Source organism: Chaetodon trifascialis, chromosome 17, assembly GCF_039877785.1.
Source record: "Chaetodon trifascialis isolate fChaTrf1 chromosome 17, fChaTrf1.hap1, whole genome shotgun sequence".
Classification (NCBI taxonomy): Eukaryota; Metazoa; Chordata; class Actinopteri; order Chaetodontiformes; family Chaetodontidae; genus Chaetodon; species Chaetodon trifascialis.
This window is the reverse complement of record NC_092072.1, coordinates 18944215-18962176: the sequence shown is the minus strand read 5'-3', so window position 1 is coordinate 18962176 and position 17962 is coordinate 18944215. Positions and strand designations below refer to the sequence as shown.

General features: G+C 40.0%; 2 protein-coding genes across 3 annotated transcripts in view; both read left to right on the top strand.

Moving 5' to 3' along the window:
* LOC139346404 (CMP-N-acetylneuraminate-beta-galactosamide-alpha-2,3-sialyltransferase 1-like) overlaps positions 1-6243 on the top strand; it is a 55917-nt gene extending 49674 nt beyond the window's left edge. The window contains exons 5-7 of the mRNA XM_070985452.1: positions 1586-1631; positions 2495-2614; positions 2748-6243. Of these exons, the coding sequence (XP_070841553.1) occupies positions 1586-1631; positions 2495-2614; positions 2748-2921 (340 nt within the window). The 3' untranslated portion in view covers positions 2922-6243. The remainder of the gene's footprint in view (positions 1-1585; positions 1632-2494; positions 2615-2747) is intronic.
* Positions 6244-8469: 2226 nt separating this feature from the next.
* Positions 8470-17850, top strand: parp10 (poly(ADP-ribose) polymerase family member 10). 2 transcript variants are annotated; one of them, XM_070985390.1, is made up of 11 exons: positions 8470-8544; positions 9783-9958; positions 10294-10536; positions 10642-10872; positions 10968-11995; positions 12128-12340; positions 14127-14253; positions 14345-15358; positions 15823-15956; positions 16032-16206; positions 16291-17850. In XM_070985390.1, exons 2-11 carry the CDS (start codon positions 9784-9786, stop codon positions 16587-16589), a joined length of 3639 nt encoding a protein of 1212 aa, XP_070841491.1. In that variant the 5' UTR covers positions 8470-8544; position 9783; the 3' UTR covers positions 16590-17850. The 2 variants fall into 2 exon arrangements, with proteins under 2 accessions (XP_070841491.1, XP_070841492.1); XM_070985391.1 differs by lacking the exon at positions 8470-8544 and having other exon boundaries at positions 9780-9958.
* Positions 17851-17962: the final 112 nt, after the last annotated feature.

Here is a 17962-nt window from a genome sequence, read left to right as displayed (position 1 = left end):
TTAATATCAAGTCAATATAGTATATCACTGTTGGACTGAATTTGTTGGCATTCTACCACATAAGACAAATTCTACATCCACAAGAGGCTCTCTAATTTTCAAAATGGTGAAAAAATGGGCTTTTCTTCTCATTTGGAAATGTGAAGAGTAGAGGTGCTTCATTTAGAAGTCAATTTCTCAATGAAACAAGGGTTCAAGACCTTTAACTGCCCTGTGAACGCATTACTGTGCATCATGCATGTGTCACACTTTCATTTACACTCTCCAAATATCAGATAGTTCTAACAATCCCACTCACTCAGTACTCCTACTTGTCAGATTGCCATAACAAGGATAATCACTCAGTCTTAATCTTCCAGTAAATTTCACCTTCAGCTGCTTCATTCTCAGTGACCCGGAATCATTAGCTTGATTACTGGACATCCAGAGAAAAAAAATGAAGCCAATTAATGCCACTGCCAATAACTCAAACGCACCAACATGTTAGATGGCAGGACGTGCAAATCCAAACAAATGTTTCCTATAAATATGCAGTTGTCTTCCAACTCTGCCAAAGCAATCATTCTGCATCATTAAATTTCACTGTACTGGCAGTAATGTCAGCGTTAGCCCAACAGCCATTACATCTTAACTGAGTGTTGTGAATTATTTTGTTACATTTTCTAGTCTTGTGAACTAAAATGGGGCTCTATGAAAGGACAGGGCTGTGTGAAGAGGCACAGGACTGCTCCACAAGCCCCTGACTTTGAAAAGTAACTACAGTTTAAGCACTTCTCTATGCAAAAATGTAAAGCCAGATGTACTTTTTAACATAATTTCAGTGGACTCATGACAGGTTATTTTCATTTTCATTCACCAAAAAAAAATGGAGAGGAACAGTTGGGCTCATATATTGTGCAGAGCATATTTCTAAATGGCATTAGACTGGTCTGTATAATCTTTGAATTTTAATGGCAGTCACTGCAGCAGAGGCAATAGCCTTGATAAACCTTGCTTTAATTGGAAACATTTGTATCTTACCATTTCGTCATTACTTTTCATTTCAGTCATTAGTATGCCATCCCTTTTCGGTTTCAACAGTCTGCACAGGCGTGGTGGAGGATTACTTTAAATTTGCATGTTCATAGCTCGATATGTTCTATCGGCTCCTTTGCCTCTTTTACTGAAAATTGTATAAACAAATTCATGAGTGACCTCATGGGAGTTGCACACACCTTTCCTCCACATGGTTTGACTTTGCAGTGTCTTCACCAACCTGGAACGACGACTGCACTGCATGCTCCCGTGTGATGAGTCCAAAAGCAAAAACGTTGACAGCGAGCATATGTTAATGTGTAGACCTCCAAATCTGCCCGTGAGATGTAATCAGCTTTCTTCATACAATTGTAAAAAGGACAGACACTGGGTATTTATTTTTAGACATGTCCCCAGTTAAATGCGATTAAAATCACGGATGGATGGCTCATACTGCGATGGTGGATGGGATACCAGACAAACATTGTAGACAAACAAGCAGAAAGAGCATTTTAGTGGTTCTCAAGGCAAAGCCCAGATTTTAAGCTGCTGGTGTTTTCTTGTGTTACAGCACATATTTACCTGTTCCAGCCAGGATAAAGGCAAACAAAGATAAGGTGAGTTACAGAAAAGCTCACCTTTTTTCATATCTTAAATTGATTGTAGTGTTACTTTTGTTTGGACAATATCGATTCTCTTTTATAAAAACTTAATATATCCTATACCTACGAGGCCAAAAGTATGTGGACACCTGAACTTACACTTACATATCGGTGTTGAAGAAAACATGGGCATTAATTACTGTCTACTGACACCAATGTTCCCATCACATGCTGATTCTTAGTGGAACTTGCAGTGGTGGAAAGTAACTAAGTACATTTACTCACATACTTTACTTGAATATTGTACTTTTTACTGCATTATATTTGTTTGATTTGATTAGTCACTAATTACTCTCTGGTTTAAGATGTTACATGCAAAATGTGATGATCTTACAAAATGTGTCACATCACTTTATTTACTATATGCATTTATTGTTTTATTTGTTATTAGTAGTCTACAACGTTCTAAACATGGACAAATTACAACATTATGCACTAATAATATCCAACAAATAATGTATAATGTACTTTAATACATTTGCAGACATACTTTTATATGTCTAACATTTGAAATGCAGGATATGTACTTGTACTGGTGTGGCATACCATCAGCTACTGCTGCAGCAGCATTAAGAACTGAATTTGAACTAAGAGGGTCAGCGCAAACCACTAACAACAGCCCCAGAACAATGAGCTCCAGACATCACTATACTTTTGACTGTACATAGTGTGTAAAAGCTGATGTTGAATATTCTTTCTTCCTGGTGTTTCTTTTTCAGTACAGAGTTATTTATGTCACACTGTGTAAAATAAATCCCTCCAATATACAGAAATGAATCTTTTTCTCTCAGGAATTTACAAAGGAAACTCTTTTGCAGGTGTTGATTTACAATCCCACATTTTTCAAATACGTCTACGAGTCTTGGCTCGAGGGTCATGGACGATATCCTTCCACTGGCTTCCTCACATTACTGTTTGCTATCCACATCTGTGACGAGGTAAGCTGACCTGCTGTATTAAGGGAACCTGAAGTTATGTGTAAAATGCACTGATGAATAAGCGTGTGGAGCTTGTGTGGATGATGTTTTCCTGTGCTTGTGACACGACGCTTTCATTCCTCGTCTGCTCCAGGTCAATCTGTTTGGATTCGGTGCAGACCAGTATGGAAACTGGCACCACTACTGGGAGAAGAACCATTTGGCTGGGGCTTTCCGATTCACAGGAGTCCATGACGGATCTTATGAATATAATGTCACCCTGCTGCTGGCAGACAAGCACAAAATCCGAATGTTTAAAGGCAGATGATACCAAGTCCATATGTGCAATGGGATGACCACCAAATGAACCTCAACATCCTTCTAATGTTTATTTTCCCTTCCCCTCACACTGGGAGAACATTTTTGCCATTATTTCCAAAGACATTCCTACATGAATTCTTCGGCTCTGTTCATTTCTTCAACTACTGTTTAAGAAATTTCACTCACTGACAAACCAACAGAGCTTTTTTCTCAATTCAATTCAATTCAATTCAATTCAATTCAATTCAATTCAATTCAATTCAATTCAATTCAATTCAATTCAATTCAATTCATTAAATTCTGTTTGGTATAGAGCGCAAAATCACAGCAAACGTTGTCTCATGGCACTTTTACACATAGAGCAAGTCTAGACTGTACTCTCTATTGTACAGAGATCCAACAATTCACAATTCAACAACTCAAAGAAGGCAAAAGCAGCACTGCCACTTGTTTCAGAACCTCTGATCCCAACTCTGTCTGAGAGTGAACACACAGACAAGAAGAAAAGATACTATGAAGCATGCTATACATAAAAAGCTTTAGTACTATTATATAGTATGTGTGTACTCTCTATGTTCTCTTTTCTATAAATGGTTGGCATTGTGGCTACTGAAGCTTTGTGTGTTAATGGCCGTTGACACAAAATAAGCCCGGCTGACAGCAGTAGTCAGACAAAGTGCCATATTACCCTGTTGATGTATAGACAAAGCAAGGGGGATTCTGACCAAATTCATAAAAACTACCTGCACTGCAGAGCTGCTCGTATCTTGCTTGTCTGATTGGAGGTGTAAAATATAGTTCAACAGGACCACAATCAAAATCAAGCCCAAAATCAGGCCCAAAAAACATAATTTACTGTAATGTGACATAGATTACCCACAGGGCCTCAGCCAGGGCTTTAGAAATGCTCAGGTCCCTCCAACACACCACCACCGCCATTTAGAAAGTTTTGACCACACAACACAAATAAAGTCTCTATAATGTAATTTGTAATATTATTAATTGATTTGTTCTATTCAACTCTTCAACAATCTTTTATATATACATTTTTTGTTAACCAAAGTCAACAAAGAGAGTCAAATTTGGACATATTGAGGTTGAAAATGCTAAAATCAGTAACCCAAAACACTTCTCTACTTTTATCACCATGCTAGCAGCCCATTGGCCAGTCGCTCCACCAGACAGTCGTGTTCCTCACAGGATGAATCTCAATAACTTTCCTGATCCCCAGATTTTTCCTCTAGCGCCACCAGCAGGTCAGCATTTGTGGTTTAGGGTGAAATATCTCAACGCTATCAAATGAATTGCGATGACATTTGTTATCCACATTTATGTCCCCCACCGGCAAATCTAGTGACGTTCACATCAGCCTCTGCTAATTAGCAAATATTAGCATGCTAACACTCTACATGTGTGTGGTGAATATGGTAAACATTAGACTTGCTTCACATCAGCCTGTTAGCATTGTCATTGTGAGCGTTAGCATGCTAGCAATTAACTCAGTGCATACGGCGTCACAGAGCTGCTTGCATGGCTGCAGACTCTGAGTCCTGTTTAAAACTGTAGGGAAGGGAATCTGACATATGAAACAGCCTATACAGGGGTGCCTTATCATTAAAATCAATGATGTACCACACATTTTAGATGTACATTGTGACATATATTTTTCATGAAAAGTGGGTGTGAAGTGCCTTCAGTGTGATTTTTTAACACTTAATTTCACCATCAAATTGTGCTGTATTGTAATTCTAATCATTAGCATCACTATAGTTGTCAGCAACCTTTAGAAGTTCATGTTATTGTTGTGTATACAGTGTCACTTTTAAGGAATGATATGCATGATGCGCACAGTATATGAGCATCTTTGTCAGTGGGACTTTTTGTATATGTCACAGAACAAAATGTTGGTTATAGAGTTAAATAGAGTTAACACCTCTGCAGTTTTGATGAAACACAATGTTTTGTCCAGGCTTGAAATTATTAGCTGCACTTGCTGAACTTTTTGTCTATGTCTGAATACTAAATGCTTTATAACGTCAAGAAACACAGACACTTTCATCCTGCCCTCATGGTATCATTTTCACCATCAAATCTCTGACCTGAAATGTTACAAGTCTTACATTCATCAGGAATTGAGCTTGGTGGTGCTTCTCTAATAGGCTATGATTTGCTCCATGTGCCTTGAAACATAATGGGATATTTGCCCGGTCAGTGTCTTCATGATGGTTTTCTCTCCACGTGAGAGCAGGCTGATAAGCGAAGGAACCACAATATTTGTTCAATTCAGATTTGTCAGCCACCTTGTAGATGACAGTGGCGTGCATTTGTTGTGCAGGGGACACTGTCACCTAGTGGATACGAACATGCATCAGCATTAACATCACTTGATTTGTCCATGATGTGACTGAAATGATGACTTAATCTGAACTGACACTGTTAAAACTGTTGTTTAATGTTACACAATACAAAGTCTGTCACTCACCGTTATTTGATCTACTTTTTCATCCTCTCTTCATTGTTGAATAGTTATGTAAAACACATTTAAAAAAAGCACCTTCACAAAAATCCCATGTTTATGTTCATGGTGTATTTTCGGTACTTTGAAGAAGGTCACTGGTACTGACTTGTGTGGGAGAGATGGATAATGAAATCTTGCATTATTCAGTTATTCAGTGGGCTCCCACAGTATGGTAAAACACAACTGAAGCTTCTTTTTTTTCCTTCTTTTTTGCTAAAATGTGTGAAAAGGACAAGGGGGTTAATTAATTATAAATAATGCATTTCAGAAGTTTATGCAGATTTTGTGTGGGTAAGCTGTAATTTAGATGGCTGGCTTGCATGCAGACTGGCATACATGAACCCCACTGAAACACAACAGTCTGCAACAGCGGAGGCATGTTAAATGCATCCCAGTTTTGGGGAGTTAATGGTAGTGTAAATGCTTTAATTTCACAGAGGAAACTGTGGATAATTATGAATAAAAGATGTCTTTGATTTGAAGGGAAGTACATCACATTTCAGTGATTCTAGCCAGTAATTGTTTGTAAAATATATCAAGATTGTATGCCCCATGGCAACAACTTTGAACGGATTTCTCTGGTTTCTGCTGTTACGAAGATTGTGTTTTTGCTCATAGATATTCATCTCATGTCTATCATTTAAATTGTTTTCTGTTAAAGGATGAAATTTGAAACATGGCCATTTGTCAGCTTCAATTAGTGAGGGGGTTTGTTTGAGTGCCCCTCTCTATGTGGTAAATTTCTTTAATCCACCATTACACGCTACAATCAACACTCTAGAATAATGATTAAAAAAATGTGTGAAAGCCCAAAGTTCCCGAGGTTATTTTTCTTCTTTCTACTTACAAATACAAGAAAACTGTTGATTCTCTGCTATCATGTCACCTCATTTCATGCTGAGATAATCTACGCATAAACACATGACGTGGTACCATCACGACGCACATGTAATGGACTCTGATAGAAGTAAACTGCAGTTGTTATCTCTGAAGAATTGGCTGCTGGAGTCCTGCTACACATTTCTGTTCTTTGCTTTTTTTGTTCATTAGGACGCAGCTCAGCATCTCACAGCTTGGCTTCACAGTACAGCTGTTTTGTGGCTGCTGTGGGGGAAACTGGATCATTTTCACAAATTAGTGTAATTAGTGTGGTTGCTGAATCAGCGAGTGATTCTTATTAATAAACTTGATACTTTTTTATCCATAGTTTTAATGGCTGTCCATTGCAATTGAGACAACCTTCTTTCATCAACACTAATAATGGCATGAACAGTATGGGAGTTATTATGAGATATAGAATGTATTAAAGGCAATGGGTGCATTCACTCGCATTATATTTATATATGCACTGTACATGTTACATTAAGATTTCAACATGTTCCCTTTGGCCTGCTGATTATCTATATATAAGCTCATAATAATGACATGTAAATGTAATGAGATGTAGAATGCATTGAACTGTATGGAGTCAGCTCAGCCTCTACTTTATTTACATCTCATCCAATGTATGATAACACTCCAAGCAAAATTCAATATGCACACTGATCGACTTCTTCTGAGCACATAATGATGACATTTATGATTTATTTTAATACTCAGTGTGGCACGTTAATCAATAATACATATCAAATGAAAACATTTCTAGTTTGTGAGATAGAAAGTAGATCTGAACTTGCTGGCCTCCTATTCCATCCCATTTCACACATACAGAATAATTTGAAGCAATGCATTGCATTACAGCCTATGCATGCAGGATCTCATTCAGTCTGAGGATTAACTCATTATATATGCAGTACAACTATATTGAAAATAACATTGAGTATGGAAAACTGATCAAGCATATATAAGCTTATCATAAAAAGCTGCAGGACACAGTGCATGGGCGTGTGTTTGGCTTGCAGCCATTGTATGTAGAACTCAGACAGTATATATAAAGGCTATTTAAAATGAGTTCACAACTGCATGCTGATCTACTATACATTCTATTATACATTCATGCATGAATGCATTCACACTATAATGAGTGCTGAACACAATGCAGTTTAAATTAGTCAGCATGGCCTTCTGATCAAATGATAAGTTGAGTCATAAAAGGCAGGTAAGTGCTGAAGAGCCTCATTCTCTCCTACTATATAACTCTATACAGCACTGACTGCTGTCTGATTTGACAAGCCTCATAATTAAATGGTGAAGAAACGTGCTTCGGTTCAAGTTATGAAATAGTATATGCAATGATGTTTCATATGCTCACAATGCACCATGTTCAGACAGCAGTGCAATATAGAAATAATCCGTTGCAAGTGAAAGTCCAGCATTGAGAATTTTATTCTTACTGGAAGAGCACAATGGTCTTATCGACAAAGTATGAGGGAATGAAAAAGTTCACACTATTGTATAATACACTATTGAATGATTATTATTGATGCATGAATGTGTATTATTAATATTTTTGGGTAGTTTCTATAATAAGGCATCATGTTTAATTAATTAAATATGCAAAGGAATTAATAACTATAACAAATTGTGGTGGATTAAAAGTGCAAGTTCAGTATTTCCCTTTGAAGTCTACTGGAGTAGAAGTCAGCCCTTGACTAAATATACTTTTTATTTCCACCACTGTGAAACAAGAAAAATCAAGGCAATCAGTGGGATGTAACACTTGATCTAATACAATGAGGTTATTCTTGAAACAGCAGCAAAAACCGTTTCAGGTCGTTGTCATGGTGTGAGAAAGAAAGAAAGAAAGAAAGAAAGAAAGAAAGAAAGAAAGAAAGAAAGAAAGAAAGAAAGAAAGAAAGAAGGTGTAAATAAACACAGACCTTGTAGAGAGAGTGTTTTCTCAATTATAATGATTTTAATTTATATACATGTTTAATTAATATATATTTATTTATTTAATTCCCATGTTATTATCCTTATTATTATTGATGTTGCTGTCGTTGCTCGAAATGATAGCATCGTTGTCTTCCTCAGCTGTCCGTTTCCCTTTAACACGTGCAGCTGATGGCGCCCCCTGCTGATCATAAAGCAGCACAACGAGGAAGTGTTGCGCGTCACTTCAGCCTGTTTGGACGGAACCATCCTCTGAGCAGATGTCTTCTGTGTAGCACAGGTAGGCGAACCTCCTCAGTCCTTCAGCATGATGTATTTTCGCACTCTGTGGACAGAATAAAAGGCAGTATCGTTAAAACTACAGCTTCACAGTCCAAACATGGCCACTGGAGCCTCTGCTTTCACTTTCTAGTTGGGGTAAACGTAACCTCCGTAAAGTTGAGGTTTACTCCGCAGTGAATAAACACAAACAGGGCGCTACGCTGGCTCTGTTTGACAAAAGGTTTCCTGTCGTTACATTTGGCTCATGAAATGTCGAAGGTGTTGCTCAGGCCGAGCTTCCTGTCAGGTGGCTGTGAACATGTCAGTGTGGAAGGCCAGAGTCTGTCATGGCCAAACTCTTCCTACGTAAACGCGAAGAAATGGCCCAGTGTATGTTCATGCAGGATAAGGCAGTAATGAGTGTTTAAGAATGAGTAATTAAGAGCAAGTGTGATTTTAATATACATGCTAAGCAACTAGTTCATGGTGAATATGTGTACCTTAATATGAAGTGTAACCGAGCAGAATTATGACTTCTACTGTAAAATGTGGTAAAGTGAAACTAAACGTGTTGTGTGTGTATTAGTAAAGACCATTGGCTCAGACTTATTCTTTCTTTGGTTACAGACGAGAACAAAACGTGTGGTCTCTCCCGTGTGTTTAGGGATTGGACATGATTGTACTTTGAAATGTTTAAAGACATGTTGTAATGCATATAAAGTGGATGTATAATAAATGTAGATATATATCATTAAGTTATGTAATTTAAAAGCAGTTCAAGTACCGGACTGAGCTGCAATTTAGCTGTGAACTGTGTTACTATGGTCAGTTATTATCACAGGCTTATCTTATTATCAGTATGTTCAGCGACGCATCAGAATATGACCTCTGACATGATTAAATGTAAAGTTCATGGTCTTAGATTTGAGTCAAATCTTGTGATTTTCCATTTTCATGTCTTGATATGAGAAGTTTGATGTGTGTTATATGTAGGCCTGCATTATTTACACAGTGGAATAAATATATAATGCTCTGGAAGATGTTTCATTTACAGTAACATACAGTATAACACAGGAAGAAGAAGCAAATCCTCATTTTTAAAAAGCAGCTGTCACCAGTACTTTGAGTCTGGCCCATCAGGCTCAGGCACTGACCCCAGAGGAGCAAACAGCAAACATCAAGCAAGGAAGCTGTAAATAAATGATTCGAACCCCTTCACCTGCTGTGGTCTAACCTGTGTGCGTTTGCATGTTTCAGGATGCCTGTTGAAAGCCCGGAGGAGAGGACGGTGGAGGTGCTGGCGCTGCCCCCAGGAGTGGACGAGGAGCTGCTCTCTCTGTACTTTGAGAACAAGCGGCGCTCCGGGGGAGGTCCACTGGTCTCTGTGGAGAAGAAGGGTGATGGAGTCATACTGGTGTTTGAAGAGGCAGAAGGCAAGTGGCAACTCAGAGATCATTTGTCCGGATATTTTTGCATGTATGGTTGGGATTTTTTAGCCTCATCTGCTTTCAAATTGTTCGTTATCCAATTTACCAACAAAAAAACAGAATGACAGCTATGGGAAGAGACAAAAACAATATCATTGGCAACACTGGTGTACAATTTCTTAGTGGACCAAACTCCCTTGCGATTAAAAGCTTTTAGACATCACTCCTTTTTAGCTCCTGAGGCACTGATATAGAAACAAAGCATGACTGCACTTCAGAAAATTCTCCTTCAAGACATTAAGCTAACTTCGCCTTTATTTCTGCTCTGCTCATTCTAACAGCTGCAGCCCGAGTATTGTCTAAAGGGCACCACGTTGTGCATAATGTGGAGCTGAGTGTGAGAAAGCCGGCCTCGAAGGACCCGTGTAGACTGCTGCTGCGAGGGATCAACCCCAGCACCAGCCCTGAGATGATAGAGCTCTACGTGGAGAACATGATGGGGCTGAACGTGTCTGACTACACTCTCTGTCCCTCGCCGGGGAGAGATTTCATCCTCATTCACCTCAGCCAGCCCTTCTCGAAAGGTGTGTTGAGTGCACATAAAACATGAGGACGTTGTTGCTTCCAAACGCTCCAAATTGTAATTTTCTGTCATGGTACTGTTTATTATATTGTGTTTTGTTTTGTAGATTTCCAAAACCTTAGTGCTAAAATCTCCAAAAGGATGCTCGATGGGGCCGAGGTAGCTCTTGAACAGATTGAGCAAACTGACTCCGTCTTGGTGGAGAACCTGCACCCTGGCGTCACTACAGACATGCTCACGTTGTATTTTGAGAGCAGGGGAGGTGGAAATCAGAAGGTGAAGGAGGTCACAGTGCTTTCAGAGGGCACAGCCAAGGTGTCCTTCGTCAGTTATGACTGTAAGTTTTATATTAAACGACCTTTTAAATACTTTGGTTATTTCATGGTCGTGCTCTTTATTAAACAAAAGGTCTGTCTGTGTGTCTTTTATCAGCTGTGGGCGCCGTCCTGGATCAGCCACACAAACTGGAAGGTGCTGATCTTGTCGTGACAGCGTTCTTCGACTTTCTTCAACCCACACAAAGCTTAACATCACAAGTCTCTGGAGCTGGAAGCCGAGATGCTACGGAGAGAAACTCTGAGGATATGAGTGATATGCAGGTGCAGACGAGCGCTCCCATGGTGGTCAGTGCAAACAGCCAGTCCTCCTCTCAGGCGGCCTCAGAGCCCCTTGCTGCCCATGAGGCAGTAGAGGAGGTGGCGGAGGAAGCCATGGAGGATCACATGGAGGACGAAGATGTGCTATCAAGTCATATTCCTGTCACTGACCCGGTAAAACTTGCTTTGTTTCAATTCAGCTCCTTTCAGCAGGACATTGAAAAGGCTCACCCAAACCTCATCATGCAAATCAAAGATAATGGTGTGCATGTTGCAGGAACTGACAGACAAATGCTCAAGCTGATTAAACACTCTATCTTGGACTATTTTGGCAAAATGGCTGAGACTCATTTCACCCTCGAGCCAGAAAAGGCTGAGTTCCTTGCAAGAAAAGATGTGAAAGAGCGACTACTGCAGACCATGAATCAATCTGGATCACCGCCGGCTATGTACACCGTATCACACTGTAACGCTGTAGTAACCTCAATATGCCAGGACTCGGCTAACCAGGCATGTAGCTTTTTGAAATCCCAGCTGGGTCACTTCAGCATACCGATGGACACAGAGTATGAAGGCATGTTTTATTGCAGAGAATGGTCTGAGTTCCTGCAGGCTCTGGGTTTCTCCTCTGTGAAGGTGTCAGAGCGAGGAGGGAATATTGATGTGTTGACTCTGAAAGGGATGGAGAGTGAGAAGCAGACTGCAATCCTGCAGTTTCTCACCACGCCCATCGAGAGGGACACGGTCATCTCGATGGAGCCAGGCATGCTGAAGTACATCCAGGTCCACTGTCATCAGCTGCTGGCCGACATGGACCAAGTGTCTATCTTTCCACTCGAGGCAGAGGATGTTTGTGGATTAAAGGTGTGTGTACAAGCAAAGATGTTTGAGTGCACTGCACTTTTCAAGCTCCTGTTTCATTCATTACCCTGGTATATGAAATCCCTAGACTCATCAGATTGTTTCTTTTCTTTTTTTTTCCAACGTACCTGATAGATCCATGGCCATGCTGTTGCCTGTCAAATGGCTGAGGAGGTGTTGCAAGGTGTCGTCTCTTCTATCTGTACCAGAACCATCACAGTAAATGCTCCGGGAGTGACCCGGTTTTTAAGCGACGAGGAGTGCAAGAGAATCCTGAAAGAGATGGAGACCAAGTTTCAGGTGTATATCATCACAAAGCATGTCCCATGGGAACCCCTGCCGCACCAGGTAACGTAAGGATGGAACAAAGGAGTTTCCTTTTGAACTCCTCTGTGTTTCTTTGTTTTTGAAGCTGTGTCCAACTTCTTCCTCACAACCGACTTTCTGTGAGCAGAAAGTTGGTTGTAATGAAAAGAGCAGTGAGCAGGAGATCAGGCGCAGTCCTTAGTTTGCAAAGGTCTGACACACGGCGTTGGCAGTGTGCTTCCTCCTCTGAGAAAATCTGCTGGCCATTTTTCAAAGCATATCAGTTTTTAAAATTGATAAATACACTTTCTGAGTCTCCAGCCACTGGTTTTAGTAATGCTTGTATGGGAATCAGCTTATCACTGAGTTTCATTTTATTTTTGTCCAAATAACATTGAAGTTCCATTATAGCTCAGCTACAGCATGAGGAGAGGGGACTGTTTTAACACTGAATTCTTATTGGAAAATCTGACATCAACAGCAAACATGCAAATATATACATGTACTCTCTATTTCTGCTTATTGCTCTTCGACTAGCATTGATTATTCTAGCAACGCAGTATATAAATGTAATGTTCTTGTAGCTCTCTCTCTTATATTATCTCATAGCTTGATAGAGGTTCCTAGCACTCACAAGCAGAAAACAAATTTCCATTTCCTTCTTGCAGCTTACCACACAATGAAAATGTTCCTAGTGTTAGGGGAAGTGAACGCTGGGTTGCTGAGAGCAAGAAATGAGAAATGAGCGAGAAAGGACTGAGCCAGGCTAGCGGTTTTGACCTATTTCCAGTATTTATGCTAAGATAAACTAATTGGCAGCTTGCCTCATGTTTTACAAACAGGTATAGTAGTGATCTTGATCTTCTCATCTAGCTCTCAAGAAAGCAAATAAGCACATCCTACAATGTCAAACAATTCCTTTAATGGCACTGTGTGTTTATGAAGCCTGGTCTATTTCTGATCATTTGCTTTTAATGAGCTGTTGCACTGCAGGTACACTTGATGATAAAAATGCCTCGGCACACTCATGTGAATCACAGCCTAACTGAAGGCACCAAATGAATAAACAGCCGCCAGCAGTTTTAATGAAATATATTATCACTGTTCAGTGAGCCGTGGAAGTAGAATCCCGTCTGGTTTAAAAGCCAAAAAAAATAACAAAAACAAAGTACAAGTGAACTAAAGATCAGCACAAAAACCAAAACCTGTCTATCTAACCTGCCAAACAGGAAACTTATTATATTACTGTTAGAATTATTGTATCATTAAATCAGAATCTGCTAATTAACATGTAAATGTGAAGTCATTTGCATACACAATGCATAATGTTCACATAATGAAAGCTAAATCATCCTTTAAAAGGAATATACAGAGACATTTGTTGGCATGTGGATGACAGACAACAACTTTTTTCACAAGCATGTGAAAAAGCTAAAATGTGTTTTTAATTGCACCCGGTATGCAAAAACAAAATCATTTTGTGAAGCACGTAAAGCTGGCCACCGACCAGATATACTGAATGTATTTGCAATCTGTCCATTGTCAACATGTTTGGGTTGTTTTCCCCACGTATCTGCTCCTGGCAGATGGAGAATGGTTAATGTTGTTATGGTTGTGCTATGTTCAGGCGATTTGAACCACTTTGTTTTCACATGCGTTATGCTATGTGTCTTGTTTAATCTTTTAAGCTTTGTTGTGTGTGGACCCCAGGAAAAAGAGCTGCTTCCTCAGTGGGAGCTAATGGGGATCCAAATAAAGACTAAGAATTCAAGCTTCCCTGTGGCAGAAACATTCAGTGTTCACAGAAACACTGTGTTTGTTGTTTCAGGACATTTTTGAAACTGCATGGACCATGATGTCCCACACAAACTTCCAGAGAGTGTCTTTGGATGGTTCTGAGCAGGACTTAAAATCAGATTCAATGCAAACTGATGATAATGTTGCTGCAGGCAGAGGTAATCAATAATTCATTAACTTTAATAGCAGCTTCAATAATGTCTCATATTCCTGTGCAGTCTCAAACTGTCTGTTTTCACCTCTTCATAGGCCTTTTAGAGGAGGCAAGGAGAATCGTCTCAGCCATTGATGGAAGACTCGAGGAGGGTGTGTCCACTTCAGACCAATTTGATGACATGGATGACGTGGACCTGTACACAGCCGAGGATCCGACCAGCCTGACAGACCAGGACTCTGATGTGATAGTTGTGGATACTTCCCAGCCCTCAGCTGAAGGGAACGCTCTGACTGGGTTTCTCCAGATGAATGATGGACCTCTTGGCCTTTCTAGTGACCTTGAAGAAGAGGCCCAAATGTCTCTGGCCATCCAGTACTCTATGGAGTCAAGCCTTTGGTCCCTGGAGGATGAGGAGAAACAGCTGCAAAAAGCTTTGGAGCTGTCCAAGAAAATGATCCAACATGAAGCATCCTGTAGTAGTAACGACAAGAGCCCCCAGGTGGACCAGCTGAAGAGGGGCATCAGTGTTTCCTTACAGGACGCCATCAAGGCAGCCAACACCATACAGCTGCATGTGTTTGCAGGTTATAGCTGTGATCTGATTCGGGTGGACATAGCCTTCGGGAAGAAGGTCAGCCAGAGACAGGTCGAGGAGAAACTGGAGCACAGGACTGTGAAGAACATGTCTGAGTACCACAGGAAGTGTCTGGAGGTGATCAAAAGGAAGCACGCAGTCGAGATTCAAGTTCAGGGCACCATAATCACTGTTTCTGGCTTCAAGGACTTTGTGACCGGAGCACTCTGTGATGTGAAGCTGCTGCTGGAGAAATTGTCCAATTTTGTATCTGACCAGGATGTTCTGAAAGCCGTCCAATGGGTGCATCACGACCCGGTCTCTTCAGACAAAACTCCTTATTCGCCTGATGCTACAGTATTCATCGAGAATGTTTGGCGGATGAAGCTGAAGAAAATTGATATCTTGCTAGACAATCAGCCTCACACCATAGACTTTGAGAAAATGCAAGAATGCAACATTAGGTCGGGGAAGTCTGTGAAAATCTCCAGGAAGTTGGTCAATTTAGGGGATTTGGGTGAGGATGTGCCAGGTAAAGGAACTTTTTACTGTTTCCTGCCTAGTGTTTTCTGCAGCATGGTATGATATGATGTATGAAGCCCGAAACAAACAAACTGCAGGAAAAGATTGGCAAACAAGTCAAACTGATTGCACCATTTTAGCTTGCTAGCTCATGCCAAAAAAGCTGGCTAGCTAACGCAGACACAAAGCTTCTAACTTTCCAACATTATCTTCATTTCCAATTGGCATGTCTCCTGTTCTCATTGAGGACCACAATGGAATTCATTGTGTTACCCATGACTTTTTTGTAAATTTGTGTCATTTACTTTTTCCTTTAAACTAAAGTTCTGTTCGCTAAATATGTTAGCGTTAGCTTGCGGGATAATTGACGATATTGATTTTGTTTTTGTACTCCATTTTACTGAATGCTGATAAATAACAAAATTGAATCTAAGAACTCAATTAAACGAAGAAAACTGAATCCTCTGTTAACAGAAGAGGAATACTCTCTGCTGTCAAACCTGCCCGAAGCAACCAAAGTCGATGAGGAGTCTGATGAATTTCAGAATGTCGTGAAGAGCTTCTATGAGACCATTCACGAATACCACAGCAAAATCAGAATCATACAGGTGAGGAAATGAGCGACATCATTTTTTTAGCAAGTGACTTGGTAAGGCTGTAATAACGCAGAGATTTTCCCCCAGGTGGAGAAGATCATGAATCGACTGCTGTACAACCAGTACAAGTTAAAGAAGGCGAGCGTACTGCAGCGTGCCACGTATCCGGAAGTCGAACGGACCCTCTACCATGGCACAAGTGAGACGAGCGTGAAAGAGATCTGTGTTCATGGATTCAACAGAAGCTTCTGTGGAAAGAATGGTATGTTTTTGGCACTACCGCTTGTATGACTCAATTTGTCCTATCTTTGGTGTCAGTCTCTGACATTTTGGTTTCTCTACACAGCCACCGTCTATGGTCAGGGGGTGTATTTCGCTGTCAACTCTGCACTGTCTGTCCATGATCAGTACTCACCCCCAAATGCAGATGGACACAAGTTTATTTTCGTGTCGAAGGTTCTAACGGGAGACTACACTAAAGGTTGCCATTCAATGAAGGCAGCCCCGCTGAAAGAGACTGGTGATATACCCCTCAGATACGACAGCGTGACCGACGACATCACCAAGCCGACCATGTTTGTCATCTTCAACGACACGCAGGCTTTCCCTGAATATCTCATCACATGCCAGAGAATCCACCGCTGAGGAAAGCGGACGAGTCGTCAGATGAAAATGACTGCTTTTGTTTGAATGTTCCTGCCTTAATTAAAGAAAGTGCATTTGATTTCTAAAGAGCTAATATGTTTGTGTGTACAGTTGATACTTTTACTTTGATGATCATGATTTCATCAAGTTGTTTGCTGTCGGCTGTTCAGTCACTCAAGTCTGATTGAGAGAAACTGAAACGGCTGAACCCAAAAAGCACGTTTTAATTATGTAATATAAAACATGCCCTTTCAGCCTTTTTAATAGGTGGGACTCTGCAGTTATTTCACGACATTTCACTCGTAACAGTCAGTTTGTTGCTTGTTGGGATTGCTCACTGCACTCCACTGTTTATTGGACTTGCTTAAACTTGCAAGCATGTAAATTATGTTGTATTTGTGATTTAAGATTAAACCATAAATCTGTTGCACTTAGTTCCTGATTTCCCTGCATACATGTAATTGTATTAGGGTGAATATAACAGTTTTGATTTGGCATTCTGTAGTCTGCTGACAGCGTTGAAAACACAGCTGCCGAACTGTAACTACCAAAATTATGCACAGTCTGATTTGATCTGAAAATGTTGCCTATATTATATATGTATTTATTTGCTTTTGGTTCAGTTATTTGGCTTTCCCTGAAGTTACTGTTCTGTCCAGGATCTGCAGTTTTTTTGCTTGTTTTTTTTTGTTCTACCTATGTGAGAAAAGTTAACTTCTAAATGTAATTGCAGTAACTCCCTGGTGTGCTAGAAAAGCAGCAGTTCCACATCCAACCATGAAAATACTACTGAAAAAGTGATTACTGTGTTGACAAAGAGAAAGAAAATTATCAGAATTATCCCTGATCATAATGTAGCTGATTTCCTGCTATCTATAATCTGTTGTAAATCTTAAGCCTGGTGCATCCAAATCTGATGTGCACTTTAGAGAAATAGGTATTATTATTTTGATTATGAAAATAGCTTCTGAGTTCACCTTTGTTTGTTGTGTACAAAGCATGATGGGTCTTGATTGTTATCTTTCAGTTCCTCTTACTTACTGTGGTGAACAGGGGCTGCAGAATGTGTGGACATCATGATTGAAGGACAGTTTCCTGTTTGGAAGTCTTTTTCATCAATGACCTGCTTTGATTACACATCTTTGGGTTTTCTTATGTCTGTAAGTGTGTTTGCTGTTTTTTTTTTTTTTTATTTTATTACAGATGCTGTAAAATGTTGTTGTTTTGTTTTAGAAAACATTAAAGAAAACATAATCTTGATGAGCTGATTTTTACCTATGTTGTCCTCTAGGCGACGAGAAATGATACAGACATACAATGAAAGCATCCATCTTTAATACAGGATATCTCCTATCATTTGAAAGTGTTCCTAT

Excerpts from the sequence above, each read along its gene's own strand:
- parp10 (XM_070985390.1), top strand. The coding sequence starts at position 9,784 with ATGCCTGTTGAAAGCCCGGAGGAGAGGACGGTGGAGGTGCTGGCGCTG. Across the intron at positions 10,537-10,641 it reads CAGCCAGCCCTTCTCGAAAG|ATTTCCAAAACCTTAGTGCT; the intron begins GTGTGTTGAGTG and ends TTTGTTTTGTAG. Across the intron at positions 16,207-16,290 it reads AAGCTTCTGTGGAAAGAATG|CCACCGTCTATGGTCAGGGG; the intron begins GTATGTTTTTGG and ends TTCTCTACACAG.